Genomic DNA, 24,830 nt, shown 5'->3' on the forward strand with positions numbered 1-24,830 from the left:
TAATATGAAATTGAATATCTAAATGAAAAGTCTGGTAGCTGACAATAAACAGAAGAAAAACAGAAGCATAATGTACCTGAATGTCACAAATGCTAATAATTTATAAATATAAACATATTATACATACTGATAGTGGTAGATTAAAATAAATAAAGTATGCAACAATATTCCACCTTGCATCAAAGTCAAGTTACTTGGAAAAGTTCTGTTCTCACCATATAAAGTTTATATACTTTATAAGATCTGAACAGGTAGGATTAGTGTTATAAAATGCTATAATGTTTTTCACCATTTCTATGAATAATTGCTGTTGTAATTGTTGTAAAAAATACTTTTTAAAATTAGCTTAATAGGAAATATTAATATGGAATCTTGTTTTGTAACTAAAGAATTTTTGGTACTTGAAAATAAAAAAATGTTTCTGAAAGTCATTGATGATATTAATTTATGGATCTATCTATATTTATATATATATATTCCTCTTTCTTGTAAAGATCTGCATTGATTTCATTAACTCATTCACTTGTGGTTATTACATTAAAAAAATTGACGTTTGTTTTAACTACATTTTGGTGTCATTGTTGTTGCAATGGACAATGAAACCTGAGTTTGTAATGTAGGGCACTGCACTTGAGTGATGCTCTGGTACAGTGGTTACTTGCTTGCTGTTTAGAAAGTCCAAAGGTCAATTCCTGGTCAAACCAAAACCTTTAATTTTTTTATACTCATCCGAATGTAGAAACTATATTCGCATTTCTGTTATTTTTATATATCATATATATTAATGTGATTGAGGCCACAGGACCAGATAACATCTGTCCCAGAGTTCTGAGGGCCTGTGCTGATCAGCTGAGCGGAGTGCTCCAGCGACTGTTCAACCTGAGCCTGCGGTTGGAGAGAGTCCCGGTGCTCTGGAAGACATCATGCCTGGTCCCGGTACCAAAGAAAGGGCACCCCTCTGTCCTCAACAACTACAGACCAGTTGCACTGACTTCTCACGTCATGAAGACACTGGAGAGGCTGGTCTTATCCCACCTGAAACCCCTGGTCAGCTCATCACTGGACACCCTACAGTTCGCCTACCAGCCCAGTGTTGGTGTGGAGGATGCGATCATCTACATGCTGCAAAGGGCCTACTCACACCTGGACAGGGCTGGCAACACTGTAAGGATCATGTTTTACGACTTCTCCAGTGCCTTCAATACCATCCAGCCCTTACTTCTAAGGAGTAAGCTGGAAGAGATGCAAGTCGATGTCTCCATGACCTCGTGGATCACTGACTACCTGACTGGCAGACCACAGTCTGTGAGACTTCAGAACTGTGTGTCTGAACAGGTAGTGAGCAACACAGGGCACCTCAAGGGACAGTTCTTTCTCCATTCCTCTTTACCCTCTATACTTCGGACTTTAAGTACAACTCAAAGTCATGCCACCTGCAGAAGTTCTCAGATGACTCTGCAATTGTGGGATGTATCAAGGGTGAGCAGGAGGAGGAGTACAGAGGACTGGTCAGCAGCTTTGTGGAGTGGTGTGGGGTGAACCACTTGGAACTGAATGTAACAAAGACAAAGGAACTGGTGGTAGATTTCAGGAGGAAAAAGGTCAAACCTACTCCTGTCTACATCCATGGGAGTGGCGTGGAGATGGTGGACACGTACAAGTACCTAGGAGTGCACATCGACGATAGACTGGAATGGTCTAAGAACATCGAGGCCATCTATAAGAAGGGACAGAGCCAACTTTACTTCTTGAGGAGGCTCAGGTCCTTCAATGTATGTAGTAAGATGCTACATATGTTCTATCAGTCGGTGGTAGCGAGCACCATTTTCTACGCAGTGGTATGCTGGGGCCCTGGGATTAGAGCAGTGGATACTAAAAGGCTGAACGAGCTCATCAGGAGAGCATTATGTTTATTAGTTGTTTTTGAAATTGTTTGACTTCATCAGAGTTGTTAGAAACAGTTGTTAAAAATACACTAGAACAACAACAAAAAATTGTGATTCATAGCACATATTTCAGCTTAACATTTCTGAACATGTAGGGAATGTTTCAGGAATGGTGGTGCATTTTGTCCTCTCAGAAGTGGGAGGGAAGCTGGGTGTGTGCTTTTATTTTCACTCTCCATCAATTCACATTCCCAATAGTCACTGATGCAGTTTTAGTTTAGGAACTCCAACTCCCATGAACCCCACAGGATAACATTCTAGCAGCATCTGCATCTCCTGGTTACTAATGCACCTTACCGTAAAGCAAATTACAGTACACAACAACTACATTCAAATTACTATTCAAAAGTTTTGTTTGGCCTTTTAAATATGAAGATTCTAAAGTCAGGTATAAGAAGGTTTATTAACTATGGAAAGTATTCTTTTTCTGTTTCAGCTGAATGAGACAAAAAGAATGTAAAATATTGGAGTTTAATAAGCAAACACATGGGACTAAAACATTTTGCATTAAAAGACCAAAACAAACCTAATGTCACAGTTGGTGTGGGAATTGTTGGGTTTTTAGAATTTTCCTGAGAGGAAAGTCAAACAGAATTATTTAACACATTATTTTCCACAAACCCATCTACTAGCAATAGCTGCTTGTAAGAGCAAGGTAACTTTCAGCTCAACAAAATAAGTTATAATACACTCAGGCAGACACATTTTTCAAGCAAAATTAGCTGTTTATGTTTGTCATAATCAGCTACTTTGCAAGCAATACACAACTTCTCAAAAAGTACCCCTATCTCTAGTGCAAACTCAGCGAAGGTTTCATTTTAAAATAATTTTGAAACCTCTGACGTTGTGCCCCAGGATATAATAGCACAATCAAAACAAAACTCCCGCTGGGCACACCATGATCTCACCTGCAGGTGTGAAATGCAGTATGGTTAAAAACTTCTGTTTAAAAGGTTGCAAACAGTACTTGTCTTCTCAAAAAGTAATCCCTTCTCTCGTGTAAATTTAACAAAGGTTTGATTTTTTAATAATTTTGAAACCTTTGATGATATGCTTAATGGATTAATTCAGTATTCAGTATTCAGTATAGTATAATCAAAACAAAATATTGTTACCTACTGTACAGTACCAGTGATGTAGAGATTGGAGTTACTCACAGATTCAGTCTTTGCATTTTCACATTGAAAAATGTGAAATGTGAACACATATACATGTGTTTGTTGATGTTGTGGTTTTACAATAAATCGAATATGAATTTTTATTTATTCATGGTAAAGTTTCTTACATATTGTTAAGTCACACTGTTAGACTGAGGAAAAAAATCATCCATAGAACAGCTTTCTGCCAAGCAAGATTTTTTAAGTTAGTGTTTTCTTATAACTCGCAGTGGCAGAACAAAGACAAAGAACAAAGACAACAATTCCCAACATGACACACACGAGAATCACATGAAGTCATATCCACTGATACAATATACAGGAACAGTACCATTCATTTTGATGAACTGCAATGTGATTGGCATACTGTGTAAATATACTGTATATAAAGTATGATACTATTTGGTTTTAAAGCCACACTATGTGTGAAATATATTTTAATAATCAAAATCTATAGAAAAATTGTTCCCTAATTACTTGTTGCTGACATTTTACAGAGGTTTTTCAATCAGGCTGACCCTCCCAATCTCAATAAGGCAATTAAACAGACAATTTAACTCTCTCCCATGTTTATTCATTCTCTCACTAAGAGGTCAGTGCTAAGCTTTGCAGTACTGAAATGTTCATCTGACAAACACCTTGTTCTTTTCCTAGATTTACGCGTAATGAATCAGCTGGGCCATTCAGCCCTCACTCTTTATTTTGTCTCATATAGTGACAGGGACACTATACTGTAAAAAGGTGCCATCCTTCAGATGAAACGTAAAACTGAGGTCCTGACTATCTGTCATTAAAAATCCAAGGGCGTTTCTTGAAAAGATTAGGGGTGTCACTATGGCTTCCTGGCCACATTTCCCATTGGTGTTACCAATCAAGGCCTCCTAATTAAACCCATCTATGAATTGGCTTCACAGGTGAATATAAATAGATTAATCACTCTGAATTTTCACATGTGCATGTTGTCCCTCCCTTAGCACTATTGATGGTATTTTTGAGGTTTAAGCTAGACTTCATAAATGCTTTTTCAAATCAAAATTCTCTCAGGGAATAAACCAATTAAGATTACAATACATATTAAAAGAAGTCTAATTCCCCCTCTTTTGGAAATATATTGAGATTATAGAACAAATCACTGAAATTCAAACCCTTTAAGTCTGAACAGTTAGATCAATATACAACCATCACCAGTCTCGGTGCATGGAAAAATGAATCAATGCCTGAGGATGTGTTTCTGTATCTCAGCGAGACTTACAGTCAAGTGAGAGGAAATAAATAATCATAGTTCTGTGAATTGCAGGCACTGGCCACTGTCAGATTGTACTGTAAGAGGCACAATGTCATGTACAAAATGATATTCAAGCTGCAGTTTGATACACTCTCTGTGTTCAGAATTTTAAATGTGCAATAAGGAAAAAACATGCTGAACCTAATTGAAACAACAGCAACAAGAAAGAATAGGCACTGTATCTTAAAGGCTGAAGATGGGGTAAAAAGAGACTATAGCCATGTTTCTTAGAGTAACTGAGCGACAGCTTGAGTTAGAGTACTCATGTACTATCTGCTCGGAGGACTACTCCAGGACTGGACCCAGCTTTGCCCTAAACCGTAGAGTAGGTGTAACATCCTTGCTGGACACTACTCAGCCACCAGCAGAGAATCCAAGGCCATGCTCATTAGTGTCTAATCCTGAAGTGTCCCTCTCTAATTCTTGCTTGTGGGTTATTCCCCGACTGGTGAAAACCCCTCATAGACCAACTGACAAACTAATAATGTTGTTATTAACCAACTCCTTGAAAGTTAAGACAGAAAAGAAACCCTAGTCTGTTCTCAGTAGACCCATTAGTAGCAGTGTAAACCTTCTCATGATTGATATACTTTGGCCAGGTCCACTCAACTGTCTTCATTACCTTACCAGCAGACCTGACATACAGTAGCAACAACTGAGTCTACTACTATTTTACAAGTTCACATTAGAGTATTCTATATTTCCTTGGCTGCTGTCTCTTTAATTCTAGGAGACCTGAGCTCTTTAACAGGTATGAGCTCATTTGCAGGGAGCCAGCCTCCTTCTCCTCCTACCTTTGACCACTGCCTCTACTCAGAACTGCTCTGAATAGAGAACCCAATGAATCACCTATCTTTAAACTACCCTATTATTGTAGCAGAGATGTGAGTAGGTTTCCCTAAAAAGTAGCCAGATAGTTACATACTGACTTTTCCTCTCTAACTTAGGTTCTTTGATGTCCCCACTACTGTTTCCATGCCTTTCTTATATCAGTGGGAAGAGGAAACTGTAGCTGTAGGTACATTTGCAGTTGTGAATCTTTCTTTTAATTTCTGTTGCGTAAATGCATTTTGTGCACCTTACCCACATTTTCTCATTCTTACTAATAATCCTATGGATTATTACTTCCTCCAAACCACTGCAAGGTTCATTTTTTACCTGACAAATGTGTGTTTGTTATCATTCCCTTGCTATCCTCATTACCTGGTTACAGAGTTTAAACTTATACCTTTTGAAATGTCCCTTTTGATCAGGCTGTCATCTTGGTCTCTCATTTGTTGACTGGGAGGAATGATTGGTGGACTGAAAACATTCAGCCAGTCTCTGCAAAACAAATAAAAGTGATTTAAAGATGCAGTTGTGCAAATTGAAATCATAGCCCACATTAAACATATTATAAACAACAAAAGCAAACTCCTGCATTGATTGCAATAGAGTTCCCTTAAAATAGGTTTTTCATCCTTCATCACTTCCAAGGTCTGTTTGGCTATTTTGTTAAAAATAGTATTGCTGGTTCAGCACAACAGCTCCCTTTTTCATATGACATTGTGATTATTTTCTCAAGTGTATCTGTATTGTTCCCTCCAAATCATATTTCTGCCTGTAGAATTAAATTAAACAGCCCAGAATCACAAACAGATGGCATTTCTATATCTATAGCTGCAGCATTGTAGTTTGATTATTATATTCTGTTATTTGGCTTGGCTTTTCACAAATTATTCCTGAATAACAACAATGCACGCATAAGTGTTTCAATAACCTATAGCTGTTTTTCTCAAGTAAGGTCAAATCACATCTGTATAGAGTTTAAAAACTACCCAGCTTCTGGGTTTTTTGAATGCAGATAAAAGATAAATACAAACAGGCTTTTAAACAACACAACATAACAAAATATTCAAAATAAGAACATTTAGACGTTCCTCCTAAACAGCATAAACAGTCATACAGAGACATCTATAAAATAAAATTAAGAAATAGGTTTTATGAACTTTTATTCCAAGTTAAAATCTCCAAATAACATTAATCTGTTTTAAATGTTCTGAAAATAATATTCTGATTACAGAAAACTTTCACCCATTGTAACAGAGCAGCGATTCGTCACTTCATTTTGTGCAATGCCAAACCAGTGATTTATGGTTGTTCTGTTAGCTGAATTAAATTATGTGGCAATTTGGCTGACCTGAAACTATTTTTTTACAGTGCTGTTGTTATTCAGCTCTGGGGAGGCTGACCTGAAATCTCTAACAATCTCCCAGATCCTGCACACTCTAGGACCAAACAACCAGCCTTTGATGACACCTAGAACTTAGGATTTACAGGGATTTGTACTGCTACTATATCTCTACTCTTCCGTAGAGCTACCTTTCTGTTACCCTAATTGTAACTTACACACTCGAGTTTACTATTGAACGTTACAAGCAAGAATTACTACCATAATTTACTTACTTCACCTGTGAGGACAGAGAATTTAATAATTGTATTCCATTCTACAATGGGTTATATTCGATTCTGGCTTAACATGTACAGCATACTGTCAAAACATATTTTTTTCACCTTAGAAATACAGTGCCTTGCGAAAGTATTCGGCCCCCTTGAACTTTTCAACCTTTTGCCACATTTCAGGCTTCAAACATAAAGATATCATTTTTTTATTTTATGTGAAGAATCACCAACAAGTGGGACACAATTGTGAAGTGAAACGAAATCTATTGGATTTTTGAAACTTTTTTAACTAATAAAAAAATGAAAAGTGGGGCGTGCAAAATTATTCGGCCCCCTTGCGTTAATACTTTGTAGAGCCACCTTTTGCTGCGATTACAGCTGCAAGTCGCTTGGGGTATGTCTCTATCAGTTTTGCACATCAAGAGACTGAAATTCTTGCCCATTCTTCCTTGCAAAACAGCTCGAGCTCAGTGAGGTTGGATGGAGAGCGTTTGTGAACAGCAGTTTTCAGCTCTTTCCACAGATTCTCGATTGGATTCAGGTCTGGACTTTGACTTGGCCATTCAAACACCTGGATACGTTTATTTGTGAACCATTCCTTTGTAGATTTTGCTGTATGTTTGGGATCATTGTCTTGTTGGAAGATAAATCTCCGTCCCAGTTTCAGGTCTTTTGCAGACTCCAACAGGTTTTCATCCAGAATGGTCCTGTATTTGGCTGCATCCATCTTCCCCTCAATTTTAACCATCTTCCCTGTCCCTGCTGAAGAAAAGCAGGCCCAAACCATGATGCTGCCACCACCATGTTTGACAGTGGGGATGGTGTGTTGAGGGTGATGAGCTGTGTTGCTTTTACGCCAAACATATCGTTTTGCATTGTGGCCAAAAAGTTCGATTTTGGTTTCATCTGACCAGAGCACCTTCTTCCACATGTTTGGGGTGTCTCCCAGGTGGCTTGTGGCAAACTTTAGACGAGACTTTTAATGGATATCTTTGAGAAATGGCTTTCTTCTTGCCACTCTTCCATAAAGGCCAGATTTGTGCAGTGTAAGACTGATTGTTGTCCTATGGACAGACTCTCCCACCTCAGCTGTAGTTCTCTGCAGTTCGTCCAGAGTGATCATGGGCCTCTTGGCTGCATCTCTGATCAGTCTTCTCCTTGTCTGAGCTGAAAGTTTAGAGGGACGGCCAGGTCTTGGTAGATTTGCAGTGGTCTGATACTCCTTCCATTTCAAGATGATCGCTTGCACAGTGCTCCTTGGGATGTTTGAAGCTTGGGAAATCTTTTTGTATCCAAATCCGGCTTTAAACTTCTCCACAACAGTATTACGGACCTGCCTGGTGTGTTCCTTGGTCTTCATGATGCTCTCTGCGCTTTCAACAGAACCTTGAGACTATCACGGAGCAGGTGCATTTATACAGAGACTTGATTACACACAGGTGGATTCTATTTATCACCATCAGTCATTTAGGACAACATTGGATCATTCAGAGATCCTCGCTGAACTTCTGGAGTGAGTTTGCTGCACTGAAAGTAAAGGGGCCGAATAATTTTGCACGCCCCACTTTTCATTTTTTTATTAGTTAAAAAAGTTTCAAAAATCCAATAGATTTCGTTCCACTTCACAATTGTGTCCCACTTGTTGGTGATTCTTCACATAAAATAAAAAATTTATATCTTTATGTTTGAAGCCTGAAATGTGGCAAAAGGTTGAAAAGTTCAAGGGGGCCGAATACTTTCGCAAGGCACTGTATCACAAGACTACGCCCTATGGTATCATTAACTGTGGCTGAAAAGCTAATCAACATATTTTTATTCTCTCGAATTGACTACTGCAATGCTCTACTCCCTGGGGTATCTAAAGCTACTCTGAACAAGCTGCAGTATGTCCAAAATTCAGCAGCCAGAATCCTGACCAGGTCTAGTGCAAGTGTTCACATTACTCCTATCCTGGAGTCCTTGCACTGGCTTTCGGTCAAATACCTCAATACCTGTCTGAACTTTTATCGCCCTACTCCCCACCTCGCAACCTCCGCTCTTCAAATTCTGCTCTCCTTACTGTCCCCCAAGCCCGTCTACATTGTATGGGCGACAGGGCCTTCTCCTGCTATGCCCCCAAGCTCTGGAACTCTTTGCCCAAGGATATTAGAGAGTCACCTTCTCTAAACTCCTTCAAATCCAGACTCAAAACCTTCTTCTTCAGAAAAGCCTTTACTTAACTGGTTCCATTCTTCACCCCTCTGCTCTTCTTAATACCATCTTCCACGGTCTCCTCTATTGTTATTGTTGTATTGTTGTAATTATACTTGTGTCCTGTCTTGTGAAATTTTCTTATTTATTGTTGTAGTCTTCTTATTTATTGTTATTGTCATCCTGTAAAGCGCTTTGAGAAGCCACCTTTAAAGGCGCTATATAAAATAAAGTTTATTATTATTATTATTTTTATTATTATTATTATTCTGAGATTATATAGTACATCAGAACTTTGTTTTCATCTTGGAAGGAAAACTCTGCCACCTGCTGAGATCAGTGCTTCTGTCTGACTACCAATCCAAAGAGTGCTCCCTTGCTACCACAAGGACTTACTCACTGCAGGATCCCTTAACTCATAGACTAAAAACTCTGAGATGTTGCCAGCTGACTCTGCTAGTAGTACTACCCTGGAGTAGAATTTTGACTGAAGATAATTCTCCCTTTTTCAGCCTCCCTTTGCTACTCGCCCTGTTTTACCCAAGCACACTCTGGGTCTGTAACCACATCCTTTAATCTAACTGTGTCCCCTTCCAGGGTAGAGACAAGTCACCTGTTTTATTCTTCAGTGCTTTAAAACTTTCTACTCAATACCCTAGTGTAGTAGCATTCGTATTTCAATCACCCATCTTCTATCTCTCATTAACTACTTTAAATGCATAGTGCTTAAACTCTAAGACATCTTTTCCTATAGATTTGAATCTCCTTTACACATTGGGATTTTTACTGGTGCACATATCCAACAGAGTTAAACCATGGGGCAAGCTAGCCTTTGCCCCTCTCAGACATCTATTTCTTCAGAACCGACCTGTTCCACAGAGATAGCTCTCTAGGTGTTGCCTTACTCAACCCATTTAAATATACATCCAAGAGGAAACTTTTACCTAACCAGGAGCATAATTTCAACTAGGACACCCTCTCTTCCAAACTCCTTCCATAGTTTGTAATCATAACCAAGATTTAACCAATTCCCCCTCTTGGGGAATCTTAAATCCCCTCCAGGATTTGTAACCAGTCTTTCCTAGTGTTCTAACCTGAACAACCCTGTCCCCTTCTGGGGTTACTACCAGGGATCTCTCCTGTAGTCTTAAATCTTTCAGTAAAAGTAATATAATCACTCCTACTACTATGTCTCCCTAGGCTCTTGGCTACTGATGGAAACCATATCACCTAACCCAGCAATGAACTGGGTTAGCATCCCCTCTAAAAGAGCAGCATCCCCTCCAAAAGAGCTAATTTGCTTTCACCCATTGATAAGAACAGAGCTCCTTCCCTTTGGAGCTACAGTAACCTATGGAGGGAGCTAACTTTTACTTTTCTACTGAACTTCTGTACAAAGAAGTTCAGGTGGGTAGCTGCGTATCAATAATAAACTTATTACTTGTTCTTCTGTACAAAGAATGCTCTCTGGTTATCCATTTCCGACACCCACCTGTCTAATCCCTGAAACCAAGAGTATTTGTGAAAATATTACTGAGAGCTCTATCAATCTGGTAGATATCTACAACCAAGCTATCCATACTATACATCCCCTCTCCCTCATTGATTTTGAATTGATGTATTCAATGTTAAAAGGTTCACCTTGTGAGGTGAGAGAATACTAGCCTTCATCTGTGCTCTTAACCCTAGATTAGAAGCAGCACAATCCACTATATCCACAGTACAATCCAGGTAGTTCCTGTTTGTATTGGACCCCTGTACAATAACCTGTTTCTTACTGGAAGCTCTGACATGGCAGCTACCAAGTGTGCTTCTGTGTGACCACATCCAGTGCCCAGTGACTAACAATTAGAGGTTAGTTATTTATTAGAAATAACTGTGGGGAGTGCTGACCCTTGCTCCTCCCTTGCTTCTCTCCTCTTCACTCAGAGTCAATGTATTCCTTGGAGATGCCTCTCTGAATGGTACCTAATCCATCTCCTCTAATTGAGAGACGACTGTAAACCTTTTCTTTAGGTTACAGAGACTGGCATCCATGGTCCCATAACTGATGGTCTTGTTGTAAACTTTCTGTCTAATACTTTGTCTTTACTCTGATGTTACCTTATCTGAGCTCCTGCTTTGTAACTCAACCCCTTCTTAAAGAGACCGGCTAACTGCCGCTGTACATACAGCTAGTAGTTTGGCTTTCTTATGCAAATGTGTGCTCGTAACTCACTTGAACACATTTGCTCCAATCTTTCTAATAACTTCTTTACCTAGTTCAATCAGTTTAACCTTTTAAATGTATGCTTTTCTCAGACCACGCAAGCCAAGAGAGACAAAGTGACATTGATCAGTGAGGTAAGACTTGAACCATTTGAGAGCAGTGTCAGAAACTCCAAATACAGTCTGAAGATGAGAAAGTAAGATATCATGGCTAACAGTAGCAGCACTGTGATCAAGAAAATGAGGATAGAAAGAGAACCAGAATCAGAAGTTAATAAAATTGTACTTAGATTCTCTAAGATTGTAGTGACTTTGTCCAGCACAGTTTCTGTCCATGAAGATGTTTTGGAAACCAGATTGGAGGGGTTCAAAAAGGCTATTTGCAATGAGGTAATTATTTAGCTGTAACAGTGCATTCTAGAATTTTTGCAAGAAAGGGTAAGTTGGAGATGGGGCAACAATCATTTAGATTGTCCTGAACCATGTTTGGCAGTTTTGAGGATTACTTGGTACAACACCTGTACTCAAGGATTCATTTACTATGTTGAGGACAATGGCACAGAGAGAAGTGAAACAGGACTGAAATAAAGTGGTGGGAATGGGACCTAACATACAGGTGGTAGAGAGAACTTAGAGACAAGGATCCAGTAAAGCTCGGCATGCAGAGAGGAGGTGTGGAAATGATATGCGTTGTAGAGAGAATGAGATGCCTGATGTTGTCAAGCTTGGAATGAAATACATTTTAAAAAGTGTTGCAAAGTCGCAAAGAGGCAGGTAATGCAGTAGGGCAGTTTGGCTTTAGCAGTCTGTTGATGGTGGAGAAAAGGTGTCTAGGGCTGTTATGGTTATTTTCAAGGATGTGAGAGAAGTAGATGGATCTAGCAGGCTCTATCGTATCCTTATATCCAGACAAGTAGTCCTTCCAAGCCTGATAACGTACATTTAGCCCAGAAAGATACACCTATGTTCAAGTTCCCAGGAGACTGCCTTCATTGATTGCAGATGGTCGGTGTACAGGGGACAGAGTGAGAAAAAGAAATTGATCAAGTTTTTAGAGGAGCGAAGGTGTTGAGGGTTGATAAAAGAGCACTATTAAGCAAATGTATTTTGTCCTCTAGAGGATCAGAGGTAGAGAAACAAGACAAGGAGGATAGAACAGAATATGTGAACCTAGGCAGATCAACTGATCGCCAATTGCAAAAACTTATGGAATGTGGGGGGAAGTGTAAGAAACAGGTAATTCCAGATTGAAAAGAATAGCTAAATAGTCAGAGACGCGTAGTTCAAGCGAAGAAAAGTGAGAAACAAAAGAGTAATTTGCAAATATTTAATCAAGAATGTGTCCTTTGAAAGTGTTGGGCTAAGAACAAACTGGGTTAGATCAAAGCATCCCAACAGAGCTAGAAAATCCTTAGTTAAACTGGAAGACTGTGAGTCAGTATGTATATTAAAGTCCCCAAGAATAAGGATCCTCTTAAATCTGAGGCATAAAAATGAAAGTGAATCAGAAAACTCACCTAAAAAGGCTGGGTGGTCTATAGACCCTGGCAATGATGGTAGTTTGGGGAACAGACATTTAAAACAAGACATTCAAAAGAAGATAGAAGAGGTACAGTAACAGGACTCAAATTGTAAAGTAGATGAGAAAAACAATAATGCCCCCACTCTGCCTGAAAGATGAGGGAGGTGAAACAAACTGTACCTCGGAGGGACTAGTTGGTTGAAGAGGAAACATTCATTTTGTCTGTGCCAGGTTTCAGGTAAGCACAGAAAGTCATGGTTTTTTTTTTGTTCTGTAATAAAATCACATATGAGAAGAGCCTTGTTGTTCACGGAGTGGGTGTTTAGTAGCGCTAATCTCACCAGTCTTGGGGAGTCAGGGGGCAGCGGTGTGGGTTCCAGGCACTGTAGAGGGAGTAATTTTTTAAGTTTGCACCGATATAATATATAAAAATGATATTATTTTGAATGTGACACTCTATAATATGTTGAGTGTTGTATGGATTAGATAAGAGACTATATTTTTTGTTTTAAAAAAAAACTTGAAGTGGCTGTTATTTTATATTATTCATCCAACTAATGTGGAATCACCACTGTCTCTTCATGTTTCGTATCATTGCAAAGACACCTGTAGTTTCATTGGAAGAATTAGAAAGTGAAGACAGGCTGCTTATGCCTAGGATAATTTTCACCCTAGGGAGTGTGGAAGGCATAGATAGTAGGTGGTGGTGCTCACATGCTCCAGGAACTTTTATGGACTGATATGATGAGCCAGTTTACAGGAGGGCAGCTGGAGACAGAGGTGTCAAGTAAAGAACTTCTTCCGGACAAAGGAAAGGAGTATCTCATTGATGACAGTCCTTTCCTTTCAGTGGGCTGTCACTGGGGTATTTCATTGACAACAGTCCTTTCCACTGGGCTGCCTTCTGCAGGTTGTCCCGTATCACTAGCCGAATTCCCACCAGATCTAGGGCTCGGTTGGCGGTAGACACTTGGTCAATGTTGGCAAAAAAATAAAGATCCTCTGTTGGAAAGAATGGTAGAGGGGAATCTTTGGAGCCTGAACACTGTTTTTGTAAATATGTCTGCCATTTGCACAGCAGTCGTAATCTAGGCAGAGGGAAGAAGTGTGTGGATTTTGAGAAATGGTCGACTATGAGGAGGACTGAATACCTCCGGGAGCTGAGGAGACCAGTGGTGAAATTGCTGCTACAGTTCGTCGGGAAAGGGAAAGGTGTGTAAGTGACCTGTTGGTGCTTGTCAAGAGTCTTTTGTATGTTTGCACACTGGATATGCAGCAATGAAGGTGGTCGTGCCTGCACATGCGAGTGAAAACAGTGGTCAGAACAATGAAAGTGTGGCCTGAAGGAGCTGAATCAGTTCTGCAGGACTGTTTTGAACGCACTGACTGGAGTGTGTTTAAAGAGGCTGCCACACAGGGATCATACACCGACATACAGGAATATGCATCGTCAGTCACTAGCTACATCAGGAAATGTGCTGATGATGTCACACTCACAAAAGAAATAAGAACTTTTCCTAACCAGAAACAATGGTTGAACAGTGAGGTTTGCATCCTTATCAAAGCAAAGGATGCAGCGTTCAAATCGGGCAATAAATCAGAACTAAGGTCAGCCAGGATAAATCTAAACAATGGTATTAAACATGCAAAAAACACACTCAAACAAGAATTAGAGTAACACTTCACTACTAATGACCCAAGGCATATGTGGCAAGGTATACAGGCCCTCACAGATTACAAGAGGAAGAACATCTGTGCACCTGCCCATGATGCCTCCCTGCCTAATGAGCTCAACACCTTCTATGCTCAGTTTGAAGCCAGCAACACAGAACTAGTCAACAGAGCTGCACCCTCCGCAGATGACCAGCAACTTTCACTCTCTGCAGATGAGGTGAGGAGATCTCTGCTAAAAGTGAACACACGCAAGGCTGCAGGATCCAACGGCATACCCAGTCGTGTCCTCAGAGCCTGCGCCAATCAACTGGCGGGTGTATTCACAGACATTTTCAACATGTCTCTGGCCCACCTGCTTCAAGACAACCACCATCATCCCAATACCGAAGAAAACCACAGCGACATGTCTTAATGACTACCAACTGGTGGCACTAACACCTGTCATCATGAAGTGCTTCGAGAGGCTGGTCATGAAGCACATTAAGGACACCATTCCAAACACACTGGGCCTGTACAAATTTGTCTACCGGCCCAACAAATCCACAGATGACGCAATCTCCATTGCCATACACACTGCCCTATCCCATCTGGACAAAAAGAATACATACGCAAGACTACTATTCATTGACCAGCTCAACTTTTAACACTATCATTCCAGAGAAACTAGTCAAGAAACAGTGCATTAGGTCTCAACACCACCCTCTGCAACTGGATTCGGGACTTTCTGACAGGCAGACCTCAGGCTGTCAGGCTTGGAAACCACACCTCCGGCACACTTTGAACACTGGGGTTCCCCAGAGGTGTGTGCTTAGTCCATTACTCTACACCCACGACTGTAAGGCCAAACACAACACCAACCCCATCATCAAGTTTGCCGATGACACCACAGTCTGATCACAGACAATGATGAGAGGGCCTACGGGGAGGAGGTCAATCTCCTTACAACGTGGTGTGAAGACAACAACCTCACCCTCAACGTCAGCAAAACAAAGGAGCTGATCGTTGATTTCAGGAAACTGCAAAACGGACATGCCCCTATCCACATCAATGGGACTGAAGTCGAAAGGGTCAGTAACTTTAAATTCCTTGGCATCCATATCACCGAGGACCTCACATAGTCTCTCAATGTCACCTGTCTGATCAAGAAAGTGCAACAGCGCCTGTACTTCCTAAGACGGTTGAAGAAGGCTAAGATATGTCCCCAGATCCTCACTAACTTTTACAGATGCACTACAGAAAGCACACTTACAGGTTGCATCACAGTGTGGTATGGCAACTGCAGTATTGCTGATCGTAAAGCCCTACAGCAGGTAGTGAAAACTGCCCAGTCCATCACTGGGGTTGCCCTCCCATCTATACAGGACATTTATGACAGACGGTGCTTGAGGAAAGCTCTAAGCATCATCAAAGACCCCACACACCCCAGCTACAGACTCTATGACCCTCTACCATCTGGAAAATGATACTGGCGCATTCGGGCCCGGACTACCAGACTCAGAGACTGTTTGATTTGACCTATGATCTGAACCTCACAGTGCCTTCTATCTTACCAAAAAATCAAGCACACATTGAAATCCACCTCTACCTTACATGTCAAAAAGTTCACTCCCCATAATTTCTATCCTTTAGATATGCATGTTTTTGCACATCTGATGTTGTTTTTGCACATTACCTGTTATCTTTTTGTTGTTTTGCACATTGCCTGTTGTTGTTTTTGCACACTGCCTGTTGTCTCTGTCTTTTTTTTGTACTACTTATCGTCTGAAAGCTAGCTAAATAGCATTTCGTTTCACCATATACTTGTATATGAGTATAATGACAATAAACTTGAACTTGAACTTGAACTTGAACCATTAATGAATGCAGTGCTCCCTCCAGAAGGTGTCTCCAATCTTCAAGGGCCATTTTCACTACCAGAAATTTTCGTTCTCCTACATCATAATTTCACTTCACTGAGGATATGTTTCAGGAATTCTATGCACGGGGATGAAACATACAGTAGGTGGTGACCCTATTTGTTGGACAGCATCACACCCACACCAGTGTCAGAGGCATCCACCTCAATTTCAAAGGGCTAAGAAGGCACAGGGTGTTGAAGAATGGGAGCAGAGGTGAATTGCTTCTTCAGCTTTTTGAAAACAGGCTGCTCTTTTGGGTTCCACTTTCCCTGATTGGGACTCTTTTTGGTAAGGTGAAGGAGGAAACATACTTAAGTCAGATAAATTGTTGTTAGTAATTAGAAAAACCCAAAAAGTACTCAATCTGTTTGAGGGAGGTGGGTATGGACCAGGTTTTGTTGGCCGCAACTTTGCTGGGATCTATTCAAAGTCCAGAACGAAATAATATATGACCCAGGAATGCCACCACAGACTTCTGGAACTCACATTTCTCAAGTATAGCAAAGAGGTGATTTTCCTGGAGATGTTGGCGAACCTGGCAGACATGTTGAATGTGTTCCAAGTAGCTTTGAGAGAAGATGTGAATGTCATCTCAATAGGCCACCATCAATTTATCCAGGAAGTCCAAAAAGATGTAATATTTGGAAGATGGCAGGGGAGTTATATAGTCCAAATGGCATGACTAGGTACTTGTAGTGTCCTGAGTGGGTGTTAAACGCCATTTTCCATTCATCCCCTTCTCGGATCCAGATTAAACTGTATGTCCTCCACAGGTCTATTTTCGAGAAAAAATGGCTGCCCTGGTGCCATTTTCCAAGAGAAATGGAATTAAAGGAAGAGAATACTGTTTTTTCAAGTGATTTTATTAAGTCCCTGTATAGTCAGCCCCAGCAGGTGATGAGGAAGGACAGATGAAGCCCTTTAGAGGTTATTTTTATTGTATGCCTTCATGGCTTTGGATTCAGGGGGTAAGAGAGTTAACAGGGGTCCACTAGGGGGCATGGTTCCAGGAAGCAGGTCAATCACACAATTGTAGCCTCAATGCATGGAAAGATTTGAGCTTTCTGCTTGGAAAATGCATCAATGATACTTTTTGAACTTTTGATACTCCTCAGGCATCCTTTTTGTCAGTTTGATACCCATGACACTAATTGTCAGGTTGCCCTTCCAGGCTGGGGTTACAGTGGTACTAGAAAGTTTGTGAACCCTTTAGAATTTTCTGAATTTCTGCATAAATTTGACCTAAAATGTGATCAGATCTTCATTTAAGTCTGGGGTGGGGAACCTTTTTTCTGCCAAGGGTAATTTGGATATTTATAACATAATTCGCGGGCCATACAAAATTATCAATTTAAAAATAAGCCTGCTATAATTGGTCAAACATTCAATTAACTCACCCTTAATGTGATGGCTGAACTGTCTCTCTTTGGTGAGGTGTGTGATGTTAGCTGGTATTGATAATGTTGCTACTCACAACTGCTTTTCCAGGTTTACGTCGGTCAGTTTGGAGCGCAGTCGATCAAACAGCCACTTGCTATCATTGAGTTCCCTGACAGGTTTTCCCTTCACCTCCATGAACTGCTTGACTTCATCCCGCAGTTCGTAAAACACAGTGTGTTAACACTTTCGCAATGTGTACACTCCCAGCCTGCCTGGCACTGACTGTCCTCTGAGTCACCGCCAGCAGCCATATCACTCTGCAACTCACAACTGGCAACCCACTGAAGCTAAACAGGTGTGAGCCTGGTCAGTACCTGGATGGGAGACCTCCTGGGAAAAACTAAGGTTGCTGCTGGAAGAGGCATTAGTGGGGCCAGCAGGGGGCGCTAACCCTGCGGCTCATGTGGGTCCTAATGCCCCAGTGTAGTGACGGGGACACTATACTGTAAACAGGCGCCGTCCTTCGGATGAGACGTAAAACCGAGGTCCTGACTCTCTGTGGTCATTAAAAATCCCAGGGTGTTTCTCAAAAAGAGTAGGGGTGTAACCCCGGCATCCTGGCCAAATTTCCCCATCTGCCTTTATCAATCATGGCCTCCTAACAATCCCCCTCTGTGAATTGGCTTCATTACTCTGCTCCCCATCTACTGGCCAGGTGTGTTTCCCAGACAAGTTGGAGTGTTCTTCAGTTGATGGTCTTTTGCTCTGCAATAGGGGTAGAGGCCTTCTCATTTGCCCCATTTATGTTCATAAGGGAAAAGCCATGTTTGCCAGGCTGCATGGGTTTCTCTGTTGTAGTTTGATGTGGTCTCGGGTCCTCAGACAAGTAGAGGGTTTGAGAAATCGGTAGTTAGTGTGTCAGGTGGAATCCTCTACGCCTCTCCTGACTGTGTTCTTCAGATGAATGTTCTGATGTTCTGATGTTCTGAATGTTCTGAAGATGAACAGGTGACCAAGGTAGTCAGCTCTTCCAGGGAGTTTGGAATTAACAGGCCTGCCAGCAAGACCTTGATTCCATTAGACAGTTCAGTGCAGAAACTGCACATACAGTAGAGCTTTCGCCCCCCATCCCCTGGCAAGGGATTTAAAGTGAATGTCGTTTTTTTTAACTCAGCTTCCCTGCTAGATTTGTCAAAAGCCTGCTGTATGGCCTCCATAAAGAAAGTTTTGTTGCTGAAGAAGTGATCTAACTGTCTCCAGAAGAATGATGCCCAAGCCAGGTTTTCAACTATTAACGGGGAGATTAAATAGGCCTTCTCAGAGTTTTTGATAGGGAAGGAGGATGGCTGCATGGAGAATGTAATGTCACATTGATTGAGAAAAATCATCACAAGTACAGTACCTGGATTGCCGTAGAAAGGGTGGACTTGAGCTTCTGCCTTAAGGGTAGCTCTTGCTGGGGCAAGGGAAATGGTGCCTGCACTGCTCATGTGGAGAGAGTGAGAGGGAAAGTGGCACGGATAAAGCTGAGATTACACACATCATCTCCAGCATTTGCAGTCTCGTGTCATGCAGTATATTACACATATTTTTTCTTTCTTATTGTTGTAGCAAGACTGTTCAATGATATAAAATTCCAGCCATTTTTTTGTGTTCTTCTGGAGCTCCTTTTCCTGCCTCCAACATTTTCTTATGCTCCAGCAGCTGCAAGCCTGAAGTGCAGCATGGTGATTAGCCAAAGCCCAAGTACAGATCTCAGAGCAGTGTTTCAAAATTTAACAGAGAATTAAAACAGAGAATGGTAATGGCTTTTCTCTCCACTCAAGACAGAGAGAAATTAATACATGTTCTTGTATACAGCAGGTTAGACTACTGCAATGCCCTACTATCAGGGAGCACCCATCACTCATTCAACACCTTACAACAAATTCAGAGTGCGGGAGTTAGAATTGTTAGGAGCAGAAAGTACGACCATATAAATCCTATACTTAGCTCTCTTCATTGGTTTCCTGTCAGATACAGGGTGGACTTTAAAATCCTTCTACTTAATTATAAGACTCTCAGAGGTCAGGCACCTGTCTGTCTAATGGAACTTATTAATGTACACAATCCAAGTCTCCCGATTAGATCACCGAATGCAGGTTTTCTTCATATTCCACGCATTAATAAAAAAAACAGTTGATGTAAAGCCTTTAGTTACAGGGCCCCTAGTTTATGGAATAATCTCCCACCCCATGTTCAGGACGCCAAGTCAATTTCAGTATTCACAACTCCAGACTGAAAACCTATTACTTCAGGCTAGCCTACTCATACCTTATATCATAGCCTGCTGTAACCATGGCTGCTGGTGCTGCTGTACATGACATTGCGTGTCTCTGTGTTGGCCCACCAGGTAGATAATCTGTCCTGATCAAACTATCCTATTCTCCTCCCCACATGTCTGAATGTTGCTCGGGTTGGGCACCATCTGAGTTGGATGCTGCATCACTGCCATGGATCCAAGAGGGACATTATGGATACAGCTATCGTATAGGAAGATTTTGCTGGTCTACAGAGATCTGCATGGAGTACTGACGTACAGAAGACATGATGGATGGATGGATTAATACCCTTATTCATTTATCCCTTTTTTTAATTGTATAATGTTAGCATGCCCAAAGGGGTTGGGCAGCCAGTTGACATTGAACCCCTAGAGGTTTTTTTCTCCTTACTAAGGAGTTTTTGGTTCCTCTCCTCCGTTGTCTTCTGGTCTTTTCTGTTCTGTACTCACATGTATGGTAACTTGTTTTGTTAAACACCTTGGGGCAACCTTGTTGTGTAAGGCACTATATAAAAATAAATTGGATTGAATTGAGAATGGCTTAAAGAGTGAATTTGGAGAGAGCTGATACAGAAAGCGCCTGTCCGTTTCCAAGGGAGAAAAGACTGGAGCAAGTAAGCCTGTAGGAAGACTTATTGATTGAGATGAGACTCCCATCCAAAAAAATACAAGGGAAGGAGGTGGCGAACTGAAGTCTTGAAAAGAAAAGGATGATGAAAAAATACAAAAACGGCAAGAGGAGAAAAAAATGATAAGAGCTGGTGAGGTCAGGAAAATGTCCTCCACTGAGTCTTCCTTAAGGCAGCAAAAATTATAGGAGAAATGTGAGTGATGAGCAAAAGATAACATAAGCACTAGGAAGCTTAATGATGGAACAACGCCACAGTGGGTTAACCAACCTTAAATAGGGACCTTGATGAGACCAACTGAGATCACCATTGACTGCCTGATTGGAAGATTGTTGGTCTAATCGAGAGGCATCCCGACCTCGTTTGAACAAGGCTCTGTGATAGATTGAGAGCTTGTGGGAATGTTTGTGTTTCTCCAGGCAACTGCAGGAGTGGTCTCAGCCAAAGCATAACAGTACTATTTCAGGTGGGTAGCTGAGTCAGCATGCGTAGGCTGCAAAGGAACAAGTAATAGGTTTATTCCATGCACCTGAAGAAGGGTCCACGGCCGAAACGTTGTGTTCTCTTTCTTCTTTTTTTCAGCATGGAATAAACCTATTACTTGTTCCATAACAGTACTATTATAACTGTAGAGTTAAACATATTAAATATTTCCAAAATTTGGTTACTTAAACAACGTGTTTTCTCCCTAATCAGAAAAATCAGCAAGTATTTATAAAATATTGGTTATAATGAAATTATGTGGCCCAGAATGCTGAGATCACGGCTTCAGTCTTTACAGTTTCATAAAAAAAATCATATTTCAAAACACAATGTATTTCAAAAATATTAAGTAGAAGAATTAGTGCAGTCGGTGAATTCTTAAGGATCCCATAAGACTCCTTTCATATTTAATTAAATTCTACCTTTTCAATTTCAGGAACAAGGACAGGAAAAGCATCGTCATAAACTCAATGATTGTGAGAATTCAATCATGAATCATTCATTTCAACACATAGTGCCATTTAATTAGATTATTGCATTATTGTGCCTGGTGTTTCATTACATTATAGCCTAACACCTTCACAGTTTGATAGCCTGATAAAAATGCTGAACCTCAGGTAATGTTTGTATTTTATTCAAAAGTTGAAAGATCTACCCGTCTCCCAAAAAGTGGCTCAATGGGACCAGATTTTATTGTATCCTTAATCATCCCTCAAAGTAAAGAATGCAGTTTAAACATATGTTAATATGTGTGACTTAGAATCTCTTAGGGGATCTCTTACTGACACTGTAATTATGATCAGAGAAGAATGGACAACAAAACAGATAGTTGATGTTATCCTTCTACAGTGTTGGTGTGTGCTTCAGTGTCTCAAGGTCAGTATTTTTATTAATTCTTTCCTATCTGTCAGGTCAATAACATGGCCAGAAAAACACTTTCAATGTCTCCCATTGTGAGGTAAAATGGTATAGCTGCAACTGGGACCTGCTGTAGTTGCTTTTATTCTGGCACTCTGCATTGCTGCAGTTCAGAGACTCAATGCCTATCTAAACTGCTGCTTGGAGACTCAAGTCTTTTATTTAATTATAAAATGACAATGACTAAAACAGAGGTCAAACTATGTATAAATTGAACAATGCTGTTTCATGTTTTGTTTATTTTTTCTTTAATGAAGTGCATAAAGAATGATTGTGTTGTATGAGATTTTCCCAGGAACACAGCTACTGTATATAGAGTACCATCTATTTAATAAAAGTATTCTACGGACTGAAAACAATTTAGTAGAACATGATTTCCCCCCCATTTCCTATTTTTTTTAATTCAAAGTGCAAACATGCCCCAGGCAGTGTTCAAGATCAATTTACAAATTGATAAATAAAGCTATTCAGTATTTTGTCAGATGCCTGGCTTTCAATTTAAACTTTATGTAAAACAGACAGGAATGGCCTTGTTCTTCAGTCTTTTGTCCTTTAAAATGTATTATCACCTTTTATTGCCCTGTTTCTTCTCCAGCAATGTTCTTACATTCAAAATCACGCATTTCTCTTCTTTTCTTTTTACATTTCACAAGGGAAACATTTAATAAGAGTTATTTCAGGAACAGAATTTGATTGAATCTGTCAGACCCATCTGTAGCAGGGTGCCATTTTTCATAAACAAAGATGAAACAGTTAATGTGACAAAAATCAGAAAGCTCTTATTATTATCTCAATGCCATGGTGTAAAATCAAATTGTGTATGATTAATAAGCTTTCGCTGAATTAAATAACCAAGAACCTTCAATATTTACAATTCTTGAATAACATCAAGATATAATAAAACAGATGGGTGTACAGTTCGTACAGAAAATGGACATTTCAACACTTTTGATTGTAAATATTCAAATATTTGTTTCTTCAAACAATAATGATATGAAATATAGATGTGTCAGTGCTTAAATCAATTTATTTTTTAAACTCAAAATCAGGAGTACTGTAAAGAAAACATTTCTTCCACTGAATTCAGTTTGCAACTGTAGTAATTAAAAGGGATGATGCAATCACCATTTTAGTTTTGTAGTAGGAAGTAAAATATGGCAAACGTGATTGTGCTACATCAACATGAGTTTGTGTTTTTTAAAATATCAATAAATCAGCATAAAGTTCTACTTACCACAGGCAGCATATTTTTCAAGGTAAGGTCTGTTTTGACTGTGAGTAATCTTTTAATTTGTTTCACGCCTTGCAATCTGTCAAACTGACACTTTTATTCTGGGATTTATACATAATATCTTAAATTACTGTAAGATTGGCATAAACTTTTTTCATTGCTTGCTAAAATATTTTAAAAAACAATCAACATGTTATTGTGGATTAGAAACCAGTACAGTTTTAGCCACATATGTTTGAAGATAACTGTTATTGTACAGGACACAAAAGCATAGTGTATCCAGACTGTTACCTATGAAGAAGCCAACTCTGATATTTAGTTTTACAGTTGTACACAAAATGCATGTTTGGATGATTTGAACTAGCCTCTAAATTTATTTGAACAATTGGTTCATCTTGTATTATTTTTTCATCATGTTTTTGTATTAATGCTTTTGAATTAAAAAAAAATTAAGATTTTACTATTTAATTTACAAGTTTGTTGACAATCCAGATCCAAATTTTTGAATATTAAGTAAAGCTGAAATGTTTGTTAAGAGGTGATTAAAGCACCAGTTAATTATCAACTATAAATATAAAGAATACTGAAGAAATGCAGAACTAAAAACAAAATAAGGTAACAATAAGCACTGATGTTACATATAGTGCTGCCACATTTCTGTACTACAAAGAGTTTTTAGCCCTTTAATTCATGGTATTATAGTTCATAGAGCACAGAATATACAATTCAATATTCAGCTGTGGGTGCTGCCAGTTAGTGTGTTAACTCATCGTCTCAGCAGACACAGACAGCAGTGCATTTGATAAATAGCACTTTGCTGCACATCCCTAATTTTTTTGGACTTTGCGACACATCTGCATTAATTTCATTGACAGAAACAGTCCCATTACTATTCAGAACAGGCTCACAGGATAACTTGTCAGCAGCCAAGCCACAAGTGTCCCCACACAGTCATATTTATGGGAAAGACCAGTTAACTCACAAAAAAAGAATAGCAATGAATAAAGCTAATAAATTAAAAATAATTTTAACCTTGGCATGACTAAAAAAATTTGTCTTATAATACTATTATGCCACTTCTAGCATCGAGTTCTGATTTTTTCAGTGGAAAGTTACAGTAAGTTACATAAATAGTCCGAGTGGATTAATCAGTAAATAAATAATCATAACCCCCTGCTTGTACATGATGTGGCTAAGAACATACTGGAGTGGTTGGTAAAATTAATGGCACGTGAGTTCTTTGTTCTCTGCATAGCTTTGGTGATAAGAGTAATAATTCAGGCACACTGGGCTAAATAAATATTTATTAACAATGACAATACACTCACTAAACTACAAACAACATAAACATACAATGTACAAGAAACATTATTTAGAAATTTACACACAAGGGATCCAGGAGACCTAGGTCCCTACATTTCTTTCCACATATACTGTACCTCATTTGAGATCGAATGCAAATGCTATATAACACTGAGATTTGGATATAAAAGTTCAACATGATTTGCAACTCAGAATGAATTAAACTAAATTCATCCACTAAACCT

General features: G+C 39.7%; 1 protein-coding gene across 3 annotated transcripts in view; it reads right to left on the bottom strand.

The window, feature by feature from the left end:
- The window catches only part of cfap20dc (CFAP20 domain containing), a 168,089-nt gene that overhangs the window by 21,355 nt on the left and 121,904 nt on the right, over window positions 1–24,830 (bottom strand). For all 3 annotated transcript variants that reach the window (XM_069189315.1, XM_069189314.1, XM_015347091.2), the window contains exon 16: window positions 5,617–5,711. In XM_069189315.1, coding sequence (XP_069045416.1) covers window positions 5,617–5,711 — 95 coding nt within the window. The remainder of the gene's footprint in view (window positions 1–5,616; window positions 5,712–24,830) is intronic.

Source organism: Lepisosteus oculatus, chromosome 4 (genome assembly GCF_040954835.1).
Source record: "Lepisosteus oculatus isolate fLepOcu1 chromosome 4, fLepOcu1.hap2, whole genome shotgun sequence".
NCBI lineage: Eukaryota > Metazoa > Chordata > Actinopteri > Semionotiformes > Lepisosteidae > Lepisosteus > Lepisosteus oculatus.